Source organism: Hippocampus guttulatus, chromosome 1 (assembly GCF_054856545.1).
Source record: "Hippocampus guttulatus isolate MCC_2025c chromosome 1, RoL_Hgut_1.0, whole genome shotgun sequence".
NCBI lineage: Eukaryota > Metazoa > Chordata > Actinopteri > Syngnathiformes > Syngnathidae > Hippocampus > Hippocampus guttulatus.
Window position 1 is genome coordinate 8,458,406 of NC_141261.1, and position 16,346 is coordinate 8,474,751.

General features: G+C 42.1%; 2 protein-coding genes across 3 annotated transcripts; one reads left to right on the top strand and one right to left on the bottom strand.

The window, feature by feature from the left end:
* The first annotated feature begins 54 nt into the window (after window positions 1–54).
* On the top strand, window positions 55–11,470 carry eps8l3b (EPS8 signaling adaptor L3b). 2 transcript variants are annotated; one of them, XM_086107597.1, is made up of 19 exons: window positions 55–277; window positions 811–912; window positions 1,817–1,938; window positions 2,862–2,926; window positions 3,019–3,177; window positions 3,426–3,575; window positions 3,866–3,951; window positions 4,024–4,157; window positions 4,579–4,716; window positions 5,926–6,044; window positions 7,231–7,369; window positions 7,451–7,521; window positions 7,597–7,671; window positions 8,022–8,167; window positions 8,554–8,809; window positions 9,940–10,053; window positions 10,134–10,222; window positions 10,314–10,446; window positions 10,515–11,470. In XM_086107597.1, exons 2-19 carry the CDS (start codon window positions 875–877, stop codon window positions 10,554–10,556), a joined length of 2,076 nt encoding a protein of 691 aa, XP_085963723.1. In that variant the 5' UTR covers window positions 55–277; window positions 811–874; the 3' UTR covers window positions 10,557–11,470. The 2 variants fall into 2 exon arrangements, with proteins under 2 accessions (XP_085963723.1, XP_085963730.1); XM_086107604.1 differs by lacking the exons at window positions 55–277; window positions 811–912 and adding an exon at window positions 1,110–1,245.
* On the bottom strand, window positions 10,821–15,326 carry LOC147210266 (glutathione S-transferase Mu 3-like). Its single transcript, XM_086107659.1, has 8 exons — window positions 15,170–15,326; window positions 13,810–13,885; window positions 13,662–13,726; window positions 13,483–13,564; window positions 11,539–11,636; window positions 11,375–11,470; window positions 11,175–11,285; window positions 10,821–11,095 (listed from the first exon to the last, which is right to left on the bottom strand). Exons 1-8 carry the CDS (start codon window positions 15,197–15,199, stop codon window positions 11,000–11,002), a joined length of 654 nt encoding a protein of 217 aa, XP_085963785.1. The 5' UTR covers window positions 15,200–15,326; the 3' UTR covers window positions 10,821–10,999.
* Window positions 15,327–16,346: the final 1,020 nt, after the last annotated feature.

Below are 16,346 nucleotides of genomic sequence, written 5' to 3' on the forward strand. Positions count from 1 at the left end.
TTATGTTTACACACGATCAAATAATTATACAATGATGAGTGTTTTCTGAAGTCTTGGCAACGGTTGAACGTTTGCAAGGAAACCACCAGTGTTTGGTAACCTTTGGACTCATAACGAACACTTGAAATAGTATTCCACCTAGGACAAGGGGCCAAGCCTGCTGATCTTTGATCACAACAAGTACAAGCAGGAAGTGATGGGAGTCGTTTGCGTTTACGCCGTTTGAGGAAGACGCATTCCCTACTATGGAATAATGCCACTGGAGAAAAGCTGACAGGTAGTAAAATATCAGCAATTGTAATGTGATTTCAAACATTTAAATTTCCCGTGAGTCTTCATGATGTCTTTCAATAATGTGTGTTTGTGCCATGTAGATTTGTGGCTCCAAAACAAATTGACAAACTTAAGACAGATTTCATTAATAATGCCTTTACTTATTCTGTGCTACATTCATTCGAAAAAAAAATATTAAGCAACGTCGATTTGTCCTTATGGCTTTTTTTCCCCTTTCAAGCTTGTCTCCGGGGTCGCCACATTTGACCTTATGTAATAAATGTATATGATGCGAAATCATGTGTTCTTATTTGAATTTTATAAGTTTGTGCATGAGTGAAGTTTACCATCGATCCTGTAACTCATTCACTGGATTAAAAAAATATTTTTTTTCTTTTGTTTTAACATGTCCAAATAGGTAAACATAGCCATTCATCAAAGAGTTTATAATTAACCCGCATGTTGATTTAAAGTGTACTTGTGATATTTAATACAATACATCATATCTTGACACACTGTAAATGTGTTCCTTTCTAGGTTTGGCATGAAAGTGCCGTTTATGAATTGACTTGGAAAACTACAACCGAGAAGAAGATAGAAAATGTTGGGAAACTCTCGTCCGTTTTCGTATTCCCCACGGTAAGTGTCACTTTCATGGATGTAAATTTGTATGATTCAATTTTAAGGATGGATGGGTGGGAATTCAAAAATAACTCTTAGGTGTTTGTATGTACATACCGGTAGTTCTTTGTCCAGAGTGTCTGACCACCTTCTACGCTTTTCGATACTGATTAAAACCTGACTTGAGTTCTCTTCCCATTCGTGAAAATGCGAGCGACCCGTTCAGCGCTTCTGCACCACTATTAACGAAACAGTCGGACTAAATAACATAATCACCCCCACACTTTTTTTTCTCGACAAAATATCATTGGCTTGCCAGTGGCCGAGGCACTCTCATGTCAAAGTCATGAGGTAAGGAAAGCAACCGTGTTAGCACAGATTATCATTAACTTGAAGTGTTATAGCATTAGCTTCTGATAACAGCTACACACAGTAACGCGCGTTGACGAGTGTATTCAATTTTCAATGTCAAACCTTGAAAGATCATTGCGGGCAAGACATCATTTTCGATTATATCAAGAGGATTTAGTGCAAAAACAAAAGCCCTAAAAATAAAATATTGTGACAAGTGTACGTAAGTGTCATAGTGATGAAATGCTACCTCCGCAAGTGACAATGCAGTGGAATATCTTTCGGAACTCCCAGTAAGTAGTCGGTGGGGTAAGAAAATAGTTAAATCGAAACTCCCAGTAAGTTGTCGGTGGGGTAAGAAAATAGTTAAATTAGGATAGCAGCAGTATCTTCTTATCAACGTTTGTGTGATTGGAATGAAATTGAAGGGAGAAAATGGCTCTTTGTGTTTGTTATAGTAGTTGGGAATCCCTGTATTACGGGAATCACTTTTTCCTTTAAAACACAAAACAAACAAACTGTGCCGCACATGTCCATGGCGTTCAATATAAAATCTTAAATTGTGTTTCAGGGGTTTCCCACCGGAAGAGCTCCCTCACTCGAGGTGGGCTTTCCAACAAGATAATTCCAGGGGATCCTCACCGCCGAGGTCTCAGAGAAATGTGTCCAGACTGACTCCCAAGTCCATATACAGTATGTGACACATGACAAAACACATTTTCTAAGAAATCCATCTTATCCATCTAAAGAGCAATGAACGTTGTCCTTCTTAAAACAAGATAGCGCACCAGTGGAATGACTGCCTCTTAACAGTCTGTTTCCCCCCCCCTCCCTTAGTACCACTTTTTTCACCTTAAGGTCCATGTACTACTATGTGCTTTGTTCTCACGGGAAGGCACCATTTGGCATAATAGTGTTACAAACCAGGAAAAACTGTGCACTCGTTGAAACATGCATACTGTTGGTATCATTCGAAAATTCAATTAGTCAAAATCTAGCACTATTTGTAGTGCAGGGTTTTGCCGACAAGGAGCATGTAGTCGTACTAGTTTACAGAAATGTCAGAGGAAATGTTACTAGTGGATAGTCTTGTGCTTTTGTGCCCTTGTGTCTCTACTAGTAAGCTTGCACAGCCGCTGCACCTGTAATGAAACATCCATCCATCCATCCATTTTCCGAACCGCTTGATCCTCACTAGGGTCGCGGGGGGTGCTGGAGCCTATCCCAGCCATCTCCGGGCAGTAGGCAGGGGACACTTGACAGAATATTAAAAATACTACGTCCAAGAAATCAGAATATTGATCCATATATAAGGCCCATCCGATTATAAGGCGCACGGTCGGCTTTTGAGAAAATCAAATGCTTTTAGGTGTGCCTTATAGTGCGGAAAATATGTTGCCCTACCAGTCTGCAGAAATGACATACAGCAGTGAAAATCAGTAATAGGAAAAACTCAACTAGTAAGACAGTCATTCTACTGCCGCGCTGAATTGTCTGAATTGTGAATATGGGCTAAGAGCGTAACATGGACCTTAAGGTAATTGTCAACGACATTGAATAAATGTTGTCCAAACCTAATATTGGCACATCTTGTAACCTCAAAATGTTGTGTCAAGTGCAAAGAAAGGAGTACTCGGAGGTGCTGAGCAAGCAGCCCAACAACCTTAACGTCAGAGTGGAGGTAAAGTCAAATGACGTTGCGCACCAACGTGGGGCTTGGAAATCCGCCCAAACTCACCACCTCACCCTCTGAACCCCCCCCCCCCCTCCCAGCACCTGCTCACATGCGAGCTGGACGGCCAGCAGCTGACCACCGTGGACGACTGCGTGACCAAACTCAAGAGGCTGAACGCCAAAGGTCGCCTGTGGCCTCAAGAGATGATCTTGGAGGCTCAAGGAGGCTACTTGCTGCTCCTTGACACAGAGAGCCAAGTTAGTAACGCCGTTAGAGTCGCAGCACCCGCAACTTTTTAAAATTCATACGCTAATCGTATTTTAATATTGAGAGTGAAGGTGCAGCACGACGATGGAACGAAACCATCAGAAAAAAAGAGATAACAAATGAGAGTGAATCCTTCCCTTGCAAGTTTTCAGAGCATGTTGCGCATCTCCATGTTCACCTCTGCAGTGTGTCTTCTACTATGACATACACAGTATGTCCTGCTTCTCTTGACTTAAAGGCAGAGCTGGAGGCCGTACCGCTGATCAGCATCCAGCAGACCAAAGCTGTGTTGGACGTCTTCCCTTACGACTCCCTGCTGTTGATCACCGCAAGGGAACGCAGCAAGCGCTTCCTCCAGGTCTTCATTTTCCAGTGTGAGGAGGCTGGGGTGAGTCCTCAGCCGTGAGCGTTGTTGAATAGTATGAATAATTTTCACAGTGGGTGCCTCACTTTATTTGCAGCCTTGCACCATGAGGCACCACGTGTTGTCATCTAACATCTTAAAACCTAAGAATCAATTACTTCCCAGATCAGAAGCAATCTTACCTTGTTCTGCTTGCTAAGGGAGCTAATCCAAGATTCGAGTACTTAAGATTGAAGGATTTATGTGTGTCCGTTATCTCCGAAAGCTTTGTAAGCTACAGTACATTTTCGATTTTATTTATTTTTTTGTTACAGGCAGACCTCCTCAAGATTGACCTCGATAAACTTGTCCAAAGTGACGGCGGTCCTGTGGAACCACGCATAGAGCAGCCAGTCATGAGGTACAGTAGCCCCATCCAGATGCAAAGTACAAAATGCAAATGATGTTCGTTTTACTCCTTCCCGTTTTGCAGGAGTAACCTTGAGAACCTCGTCGGCCGTCAAGGTCCTGGAAGCTTCCAGCAAGCTGGACCTCGTGCCGTGCAAGAAAGAAACTCACCACTGCCGCTGGAGCGGCCTTTCCCACAGTGGACTGACAGAGAACATGGTTAGCTTTGCATTTTTTCTTTCTTTTTTTTGTTGTTGCAATTTTAGCAGTCAACTCACTACTACAGTACGCTGAATGTACTGTAGTTGTAATTTGTGGGGTAGCGCAGAGCTTTTTTTCCATTCAATGATCTGGTTGAATCTTTGTGTATTAGGACACAATGACATCTAAAAGTGGGTTACTTATTTCTAGTCTTTTCCGTCATGTTGATGTCACTGTCACTGCCGAAAATCCTGCCACATAAGGACAGGATGTTGGATGTTTGTCTGCATCGCAACCCGGCATTTAAGAGCAACGTGGCAGATATTTAGGATGCAGCATTTGTACTGGATATCATGAAATTGTTTCAGAGTACCTAATGTTGTGGCCGCTGAGTGTGAATGTTCTCTGCAACTCCACTTTTGACTTCTTCATACTTTAGGAAGTTCCATTCAGGCTGCACCTCGTGACGAACAGAGAGAAAGACCCCTGCCACCTCCGGAGAGGCCCCTGCCACCGCTAGCGAGGCCCCTGCCACCGCCAGAGAGGCCCCTGCCACAGTGGGCCCACAGAGAACCTGGTAAGCCGACTTAAAGGACAATTCAAATAATACATTCTGCTTTCAGAAAAATTCTCGTGTTCCGTTTTGATCGACAAAATTATAGAGGTACAGTATTAATTCGACAATACGTTATGTATGTGTTGGTATGGAAAGTTGTTTGAGCATTTTTTTTTTTTACCCCCCAGCTGATTGAAATTTCTTCTTACTACAATACAATACATGCTGATTTATATAGCGCTTTCACAACAGTAGGTCCCCTTTGGATTACTCGCCTAAGACAACTTTGTTACTAATGAGGAAAAAGTACGTGTGGTTATTTTTGGTGCATGAGGCTACTAGTATATAACACATGCTTACTAGTTGGACCTTGTGGCGTTCCTATAGTTCAGCACAGTAATTTAATAGTCAGTTTTAATTGGGTACAATAAGGCCATAAGAGGCGGGAAAAAAACCTTTCAAGTAAGACAGCTGTTCTACTAGCGTGCTGAACCGACTTAAACAACTTTCCATAGTAGCAGCACACAGATGCCAATTAATGCAGAGTTTTGCCTCTCTTGTAACGTTGTTATTAACAGTGTAAGTTGAGGGGTTCCGTTTTTTCAGTGGATGGCTCTTCTTTATGAATGACAGATGGAGAGAACGAATCCTTCAATGCAGTTTAATAAAAGGAGGGGGGAAAAAAAAACGTCTGCACCGCAGCACTGTCCGAGAACACAACCCCCGTAACTAAAATCACTTCCTGCTTCTCTTACTTTAACTCATTCACTCCCAAAGACGTTTTTAAACGTCTCTTCAGACTTGGTCTAGAATTGGCTGGTACTGAATGCGTTAACAGCCAATCAGAACCTATCAACATAAAAAAAAATGTCTAAGCAATTATTAAACAACAGAATATAATTTAGGTATGCTTAACATGAAATAATATGATGCTCAAACATAAAATGATCATTAATAATATAACATAAGCTTACAACAGTACGTCAACACAATTGTACTAGTGCGCCAAAAAGCATATTAGCACATTTAGCCTATGCTGGATATCCAGGATATCAAATGGATTTTCATAGTGTTTTTAAAATTGTGATTCGTTCCATGTGATGCATGCAAACACTACAAAATACTTTTTGAACATTGTATTGTATAGTACTTAGAGCGGGACTGTACATGTCATTGCCAGGCATTGTATGATCTTATTTTCTCATGAGATGAAATCTTCTCAATTCCCAGACATTCCTCCTCCCCCTCGTTTTTACGCCCCACAAGAGGAAGCCAAGCAGCATCGTGATCTCGACGGACCCCGTGGCCCTCCAGAGGTTGCCGAACTGACAGATGTTGAGAGGAACACGGTCAGAGCTCCCATGAGAAGCAGATGCTGACGTGCTCGCAAGTTTACATACACTCGTGATGGGCATAATATTTTTTCATTGGTGATGGGTATTTGTGTTTGGCGATTTTTTTTTTCCCCCTGCTTGTGCCGCATCCTCACATCTGGACACCAATTGACAAATGACAAATTCAGGAGCTTGGTGATGAAAAGCTGCTTACGCGAGTGATAATTAATTCCTTTGATTCTTTATGGGTGCTGGCTACATGGTTAAAGCAATACACGACTCCTAATTCATTTTCCTTCATTCCATGAGACAGCGCGTACGAATATTAGTCGTGCAAATATCAATCGCGTCCGATTCCTGAAAAAGAGGTTTGAGCCAATTTAAGTATAAAAATGATGACATCGACGAGTTCACATAATCACTGTGTTGCAGCTCCGAAAGAGGAGAGCTGCGGTGTTGGTTTTTAAAACGTATACTGTACTTTTTTCATGCTTTTTACAGTCTTAACAAATACAGGTACGTCCTTCTCTGTCTCCGTGCCTTCTCTTCTTGTTCCGCTCGAGAGGCGTTCAAAGACCGCCTCCAAAAAAATGTAAATTAATGATTACTTCAAAGACATTAAGAAAAGTAAACATAATGCACCGAAACAGAAAATCAAGCGAGGAAATCACAAAATAAAATCTAGGGGGGGGTTTGTGAACACACAACAAAGGAATAAATACCTACAACTGTGACGTGCTGCAAATCGCAACTGTTCATTTGCGACCTGTTTTCTGATCTATTGTGCTATAAAAATGTCATATGGCATCGTCAAGTATTGCCATAATTTAGATGCCACTACAAATCTCAGGTTTCATATTCTGCCTTTGTAAAAAGAAGAAAGAAAGAAAGAAAAAAAAAGAAATTTATTGCAGGAGTGAGTGGCTAACATAGCTAACCCGCAGATTGCGCAAAGGCGCGCAGCCGTTCCTTTAAGGTGGCATAATGTACAAAAAAAAAAGTAAGAGATCCTCACCAATGTTAACCCTGTGTGGATCGAGACTAAATTGCATCAGGATTTAAGATCGTGATGTCCAAGCGGTCAATGAATATGCCATTCATGCCCCATGATGACTGCATGTCAACTTTTGAACACAGGTGTACATGCCACACCGCTCGCCGACGCGCAAGGATTTCACTGGCTTGTATTCCGTTCCCGCAGGAAATATTCAACCATGTTTTGAATGATCTGGAGATCTTCATGGACAAGGTGCTCACTGCGACGACCGCGACCTCTCTGCCGGTTGACAAACGCAAAAAGAAAGGCGTGTTTGTCAAAAAGAAGGACCCGAGAAGCCCAGGTAAAGTTTAATCCCTTCTCAGTTTTCTTGACGTATAAGGCAGACTTGCGTATGCAACTTGATCAGTTCCTTTGCCCCCAGCTGCCCGTCTGCCCCCTGCTCAGGAATTTATCTCCTGTCTTCAGAAAATCAAATATGGATTCAATCTGTTGGTAAGTAAGCAAATTTTCCCCTGACCGCACTGCACGGACAACACGCGTGACTGCGCCTGTGTGATGCTTCAACAGGGCCTGCTGGATGGCTCGCTGCTTAACACCAGCGCCTCGGACTACATCCACTTCTTCTTCAGCAGTTTAGCGACAGTGAGTGTTTCATCATAACACATCGCAATATATGCGCCTCTCCACTTATCGCTCTGTACGTAAGTAGAACTAAGTTATTTAAACACGATTCTGGCAACAGTTGAAGTACTGATTCAACTCCTGTACTGAAGTAAAAAAAAAAAAAAGTACAGCCTCTCAAATGTACGTCCTGTCGGTCTAAAAGTCAAAATGATATCTTGGCTCACTCTTATTAACTTGACATACTGCTGCGAAGAAAAAAAGGAATGCAACGCATGTTGTTTAAGAGCTATTGTATTCCGATGAAGAATACATGATTAAAATCATCTTCCCATTGCAAGAAAAAAAAAATCCTTTTGTTTCCTGCACAGATTCTGCCTCACTACCATGCCCACCTGCCCCCGACCGTGCTTTCCCCACTGCTGACAGAGGCCTCCCTTCGCTTGGTCAGACAGGTGGTCAGCCCGGAGGAGGACCAGATCTGGAGATCTCTGGGAGACAGCTGGAACATCCCCAGGTAGCAACACAGCATTTTTTTTCTCTCCTTCAATGTACTCTATGTGAACCCCTTTCTTAACAGTCCACCTTTATTGATATGATATCCCATGACACACACCCTGATGTCGGGGGTGTGGACTGCTGATATGAGAGGGAAAAGTTGAAGCGGTGACGTTTGCATGACACGTGGAAAATATAGCGGTTCACTTCCAAGATAACCTGGAGGTGACGAAATGGATGCCATGGAAACAGAAAAACAAATGGTCATGCTTTCCCCCCATCAGCTTTTTCCATTCAAGTCTTAACAATAACACTCTTGTTTAATGCCCAATGGATCAAATTATTATCCTTGTGTTCTACTGCTGTCCTCTTTGCCGCCCTTAGTCTTTTCTGTCTCCCTCCCAGGTCTCGATGGCCCGATGATGACGTGCCGCCTTACATTCCAGAGTTCTACGACGGCTGGCGGCCGCCTGCCCCCTCGCACAAGCCCGCCCAACTCCCTTATCAGAACGGCCAAGTGAGCAGGAGCAGCAGCCAGCGCTTCCCGTCGGGACGACCCGACGGCAACACCAAGGAAAGCCGCGACCACATGCGGGTCGTTTATGACTTCATGGCTCGCAATAACAGGGAACTCACTGTGATGAAGGGTGAAGTGGTTGAGGTGAGATGATGGCCACCGTGGTTGGCGTTGAGACTGATGTTTTGTAACACTTCAATCTGTGATTCTCAAACGTTTTTTTTTAAACTATTTCTTTGTTTTTAAAAATACACATATTGTCACGTTGCGAGGTGGTGGTGGACCCCAAAAAGCAGGCAAGAGGGAGGAGCAGGGTGTACTTGGCAAATTGTATTAAAACAGAGAAAACTAAATCCAAAACAAACAAAGTCCAAAGTATCAAACAAAAATCATGGCGGTACTGTAAGGTAAAACGTAACATGACTGAAATAAACCTGACAGCAGCAAACAAAAACCATGGCAGAAGCTAAAAACCAGAAACAGTGACAGCAACACACAAACACTGACCCGACCATGAGTGGTCGGGCTGGGAGTCCCTTTAAAGCAATTTATTGTAAAGAACGACCAACAGATGTGCAGCTGCAGGGAGAGCCCAACAGTGCCACCTGTTGGTCCCGAACAGAATCATGACACATATATGGTGACCAGTTTGCCAGTAAAACTAATAATAATAATAATAATACATTTAATTTAGAAGCGACTTTCAAAACACTCAAGGACACTTGACAATCAAAACAACAATAAAACCACAGATAAAATTATAAATAATAAAAGGAGAGATGATTACTCTCACTTAGACTGATAAAAAAAAAAAAAAAGCTCTGATCTGATTGTGACATAGGGCAGCCCGGTGAGCCAGTGGTTAGTGCGTCGACCTCACAGTGCAAAGGTATTGGATTCAATTCCAGCTCCGGCCTCCCTGCGTGGAGTTTGCATGTTCTCCCTGGGCTTGCGTGGGTTTTCTCCGGGTACTCCGGTTTCCTCCCACATTCCAAAAACATGCATGGCAGGCTGATTGAACACTCTAAATTGTCCCGAGGTGTGAGTGTGAGCATGGATGGTTGTTCGTCTTTTTATGCCCTGTGATTGGCTGGCAACCAGTTCAGGGTGTCCCCCCGCCTACTGCCCGAAGATGGCGGGGATACAGCACCCCCCGCTTCTCCTTGCGGATCGGAAAATGGATGGATGGATGATTGTGACATATCACGATAGGTGTTCTTGCACCCAAAATGTTTGAGTACACCTGATTCGGGTACTTTTTGCTCTTTCAAAAGGTGGTTCAGAGGTCCAAGCAATGGTGGCTTGTGCGTAACAATCGAGCAGTGGAAGGCAACGTTCCTCAGAATGTTCTGGAGCCTTTGAGGAGTGGCTTGCCTGTCGAGGAAATGGTAATTTTGCATTGCTGTTTTTTGAGGAAGGATTGCATCTATCCATTTGGTTTCATTCACTTTTATTCCGCTTGGCACAGCGCCCACCTCGCGGCCCCCCGAATCTTGACGTGGTCTCCTCACCTGCAGAGGTCAGAGCATGGCTGCAGTACAAAGGCTTCGCCAAAATGTGAGTAGCGTGACTCAGAAGTTTTTGGATGTGTGTGTGTGTGTGTGTGTTTTTGACACGTGACGATGATGTCGCACTTTATTTGGAGCAGCACCGTGGCCAGCCTCGGGGTGCTGACTGGGAAAATGCTGCTGCAGATGGGCAAGGATGAGATGAGGACTGTGTGTCCAGAAGAAGGAGCCAAAGTCTTCTTCCAACTGCAGGCTATTAAATCAGCTATTGCAGTAAGTGGCCTACGTACAACCCCCCCCCCCCCCCCTCCCACACACTAATTTGATCCTTTTTCCTGTAGCTTGCCAGCGAACCATCAGATCCATATAATGCCCGCTACTAGTGACCAACCCTTCCCCCCCATTCTTAATCTTCATCTACTGATCAGGATGTGAATTGTGGCCTAATCAGTTTGTTGTGAATCATATATCCAGTTTTGTTTTCGGGATAAAGTGTACACATTAAGATAATTTATGAAGCAAAAAAAATTTTTTTTAAATTGATTAGAAACATTGTTTTAAATTAGTCTATGGAGAAAAAAAAGGTTGCAATAATTTATGGATACCAAGTCTTTTACTCCGAGACAGAAGTGAATAAAGTTGCAAACTGAGAAAGAGTTCAACTTTAATGTGCCTAATAATCACATTTTAACAGTGCAAGTAAACGTAGTGCCCGACTTAGATCTTTTTACCATTCCGAAACAGTATCTTGTGGATACAATCCATGTTGAACATATTTTACAGCAGAATATTTGAACTTTATTTATTGTTAAGACGACTTGAAATTTTACTCTTTCTTGTTGCCCCATTTGGCCATCTTGTTGTTGACGGGGGTCTTGATGAATCTTTTGGATTTCATGTAGGCTGCAATCTTGTCGAGTGCCTGCCACGGCGATAGACAAAAAGTGATGCACTGTCACCACAAACTAAAAGGAGAGAGAGAGAAAGATCTTTCCCCTCACCTCGAAGCGATGCAGAAGGTCTCCGAGGTTCTTAAACTCATCCATACAGGTGGGATGAAACATCCTGTGTTGGTCCAACAACTCATACATGATGAAGTCCACAAAAGTAATCTGTCACAAAGAAAAGTCATTTTCACCATTGCTACTCCAGTCGTGACCACTTTCTGTCCGGCAGAAAAAAAAGAAAAGAAAAAAAAGACCTTGTCACCAGCAAACCATTTTCGGTCTCCCAGGAACTTGGAGAACTGCCGGAGTAGATCCGGCAGCTGTTCCAAGTACCCTGGCTTCATCTTGTCCTGAAATCATTGGAAAATATTTAGAACCTCGGGACCTGCGTCATGTCCGCTTGGAAATTGATACTCACAAAATCTGCGTAACACAACCTCACAAAGCCATTCCGAAAGTCCATGGCCTGGTTCTCCAATATATCCACACGGACCATCTCATCCTCAGTCTCTCCACCTGGGATCAGATTCAGAGCACGGATGGCCGACGTTGGACTACACAAGTGTCGACATGTCGCAGACCGATTTTGAGTAGGGCGTCATAATGATTGGTCGTCTGGCCTCAAGGACACTTGATGAGCACGACGACGCAAAAGTCTGCCACATCATGTGTAATGTCCTATGTCGTCATTCAATTGGTTCTTTGGCACTGACCAAAACGAAGACAGTCCCCTCCTCCTTGGGAGAAGAGACTGGAATTGCCGCACAATCACAATGTGGTGTACAGTATTTAAAAAGTGAGTGGAATTAAAGGGCAAATATTGGACAGGATACACAGCATTTCAACTTATGCTACGTTTGCGAAATGCAAAGCTAGTAGGCGTTTTTCGACGAAACAATCGACCATGAATAGTAAGGAGTTTTAACAACAAAATAAATACCATGTATAGTAAGGTGTTTTTAGCCAAAAAAAAAAAAAAACGACCATGTATAGAAAGGTGTTTTGAGCCGAAAAAAACGACCATGTATAGTAAGGTGCTTTTAGCTGAAAAAAAACGACCATGTATAGAAAGGCGTTTTTAGCCGAAAAAACCGACCACGTATAGTCAGGCGTTTTTAGACGAAAAAAAAGACCATGTCTCGTAAGCCGTTTTTAGCCGAAAAAGAACACTATGTACTGTATATAGGAAGGCGTTTTTAGATGAAAAAAAAACGACCATGTGTAGTAAGGCGTTTTTAGCCGTAAAAAAAACGACCATGTATATATAGTAAGGCGTTTTTAGCCGAAAAAAAGGAACATGAATAGTAAGGCGTTTTTAGCTGGGGAAAAAAAAAAAAACGACCATGTATAGGAAGGCGTTTTTAACCCGAAAAAAACGACCATGTAAGTAAGCCGTTTTTCGACGAAAATAACGACCATGTATAATAAGGCGTTTTTAGCCGAAAAATAACCCGACCATTTATAGTAAGATGTTTTTAGCCGAAAAAAAGACGACCATGTATAGTAAGGCGCTTTTAGACGAAACAAATGACCATGTACAGTATAGTAAGGCGTTTTTAGCCGATAAAAATGACCATGTATAGTAAGGCGTTTTTAGCCGAAAAAAACGACCATATGTACATATGTAAAACGCCTTACTATACATGGTCGTTTTTTTCCGGCTAAAAACGCCTTACTATACATGGTCGTTTTTTTTTGTGAAAACGCCTTACTGTTCGTGCGCGTTTTTTTCGTTTAAAAACGCCTTATTATACATGGTCTTTTTTTTCGTCGAAAAACACATTACTATACAGGGTCGGGGGGGGGGGGGTTTGGCTAAAAACGCCTTACTATGCATGGTCGTTTTTTTCGTCTAAAAACGGCTTTCTATACATGGTCGTTTTTTTCGTCTAAAAACGGCTTACTATACATGGTCGTTTTTTTCGTCCAAAAACGCCTTACTATACCTTGGCCTCGGAAAAATTCTCAAGTCCTTGGCCTTGGCCTTGCCTCGGAAAATTTTCCAAGTCCTTGGCCTTGGCCTTATGTTGCCGGTCCTTGGACACAACACTGTACATTTATAGAAAAATCACCATGTCCCGTCACAGGTGAGCCATTTTTCAAAGAGGCCTACAGGCCACTCACATTGGCAACCACTGCTCTAAGTTGTCTCAATTATAAGTGTGAATGTGAGAAGGAACAGTCGTTTTTGTCTGGGTGTGCTCTGTAGATTGAATGGCGACCAGGTGTACATGTACTGCATAAAATGTTTGCATCTCACCCACTACTCTAAACAGTGATATGTGTCCTCGTGAAAGGATGTTTAAATAAAAACAACACCCATATCATGAATAAAAGGTTAATCCATGCGCAGAAAACTTACACAAGTTGTTCTTCCGAGCAATGTATCTCATGATGGCATTGCTCTGCACGATTTTCGTGTCTCCATCCTCCAAGTAGGGTAGCTGCAAATAAATAAATAACTAATTAGATTAAACAACTAAAATAAAAATCACAAAAGGGTTTCAGTCATCATGAACATGCTGTTGGTCACCACTTTACATTGGGAAAGTCCATGCCAAGGTTGGGCTTCACATCAAACCAGCAGCTCTTGTCATAGTTGGGAGCTGCGAGCGTGGGAAGAAGTTGACCATCCGTGCAATTGATAACGTGACATGACAGCATAAAGGTGGATCTTTGTCGATTTTACCTTCGCCGCAGGAAAAAAACTTGTCCTCATAGGTCGTCCCAGTGTACTCCAGCAGCAAGCGGATAGGCTGGGCCAACTGGATATCAATCACACATTGTTTCCTTTAGGTGTTGGTCTTTTTCTGTTTCAAATGTACTAGTGCGCAACGAGAATGAATCTTTCTAGTCCAGAGAATGAATGAGAAGTAGTCCAGGTTTTAGGATAAACTTGTCATGGCAGTGTTTATAATGGTTACCATGCCACGGATACACAACAATTGCCCTTCAGCCCTCTGCTGAATGAATAGATAAGAGAACCAGACCCAAACAAGAGGTTATTGTATTTCCTAATCCTGCACATACGTTTAAAAATGAACCAATGTTCTCTTTTTTTGTGGTTACCCCATTGAGTTGTCCTTAAACGTGTTGGAACTTGACTTTTGCTCACCACAAAATAACATTTTTAAAGTGGGCCACTCACTGAAATACATTTCAATGTTATTGGTGTACATTCTTTTTCCTAAAATTGTTTCATCGCTACATGTATAACAACGAGTATAAACAGAGTGATATAGAATACACTTGTCTTTATTTTTTGTAGTTCAATATATCGGTAATTATTACCCTCGGAGGCAGGGGAAAAAGTCGCGTGGTTTCTCAAGATGGGACATGTGACTTACAAAGTACTTCATGTGATCATTCAAAAATGAAAGCAACGCTGGATTCGAACACAACATTTAACTCCAAACGCACGAATTTACTAACGAAACTGAAATATTTTAAAAGGGTATATCGCTATCGCTTACATTAAAAACGGTTAAAAAACTGTCGTCTTTTCACTTTGCACACGAGCCAATTGCTGTCATTACCAACACCTGCGTCGCCCACTGAAAATAGTTGACCTTATTTCAAGTCAACGTCATCGACCGCACCGACGTTATCTTTTACTTTCCACACTACTGTAAAAATGGAAAAAGAACCTCGAATTAATGATAAAATCCCAGTTTGTCCGTCACTACCATGAGAAGTAAACTAATGAACAAGAATCAAGCAACACGTGGAAACAATTGCACGTTCTTCAGGTGCACGAGTAAACATTTGAAGAGAATGCCTTCCGGTGGAACAAAATTGTGTGCTGGCTGTGACCGTCACGCAAACTAGCATTAGCAACAGAAACTGCACGCATTCAGTCTATTCGCGAGCCTTCTTTGCTGACGAGTCCGAAGCCCACTGCGTCACTTGCACAACGCTAACTTCTGCACAAAGACAAGCGGAGAAGCAAACACCACCAGCCCTCCAAAACGAAAAAAAAACAACAACCCTCACTTCATTCTTGGATTTATGTAATGATGCAATGACGTTTAGCAGATTATAGAACTCACCCCACGAATATCCCAGTAAGCTAGTTTCATTTTAAATTCTGGTTCTAAATTTCTCGTCTTTGTGTCGACAATGGTGAGTTGCTGAGAGGAGGAAGTGTCAGGAAGCGTCGGTTGGTTTTGTACCGCGATGGGCAGTCGGAAAATGTGGGCGGGGTTAATTCCCAAATCCAGGCATCATCGGTTTACTGTTTCGAAACACGAGTTTTCCAAGTCGCTCGGAGTACGGAGGAGAAGACACGCCCATTTACCGTCTTAACTACTGGCCTCCATTTAGTTGTTTTATGTTAGTAACCGAGAAATGTTTTCATAAACATACTTACTGCAAATCGTTATATAATATACAATACAATACATCCTGATTTATATATGGACAATTTCCACAAAAGCTGTCAGTTTTCTATTGTATGCACACAGCATCAGTAGTTTGAGGGTTACTTAAAAACGACCTTATTTGTTTTTTAAAAAGTATTCATAGTTCAAATAAAACAATTTCTTTCTTGCTTGAACTATCTTCTGATTAATATAATGTCATCTTCATTCAGGGGAAAATGTGGATTCTAAATTAGTGGCTCCACACTTTTAATAGTACTAGTGTGTATATGTGGCGCTATACTGTACATCTTTTCAGGAGAACTTTGAGAATTTTTTTTGTGAACAACTGTACTAATGTATTATCATTGGGATAAGACTACACCTTGTTAAGACTTGCGTAAATCCGTATTCAGAGTATGATTATGCCATAGGAGTGGAAATCTGTTTTTAACTGAGGACTCCCATGGAATAAGTAATTGTAATACTTAAAAAAATATATTTACTTGTGGAATTGTTTAACAGACAGGCCAACAACAATGTTCATGTTATCACCAACAGCATGGCTTTGTTGGAATGTCACAGGGGAAGCACAATGTCTTTGTTGTGCTGTGGAGAGATATCTGTTGTCAGATATGTTGTCAGTTTGTGTTATAATTTCATCAAAAGCAGGTAGACCTCATGAAAGAGTTTGACCGTGGCAAAGGGTGCTGATCCTGAGTCATACTGCAAAATGTACACACAATGTAAAAGGTGAAGTTCTTGTTGGGACCTGCGAGTCGGCTCAGCATGTAATTCACTTGAATACACATTGTCACAGCTACTTGTATGTTATAGTATGTCCCAATATAATTTCACACTGACTAAT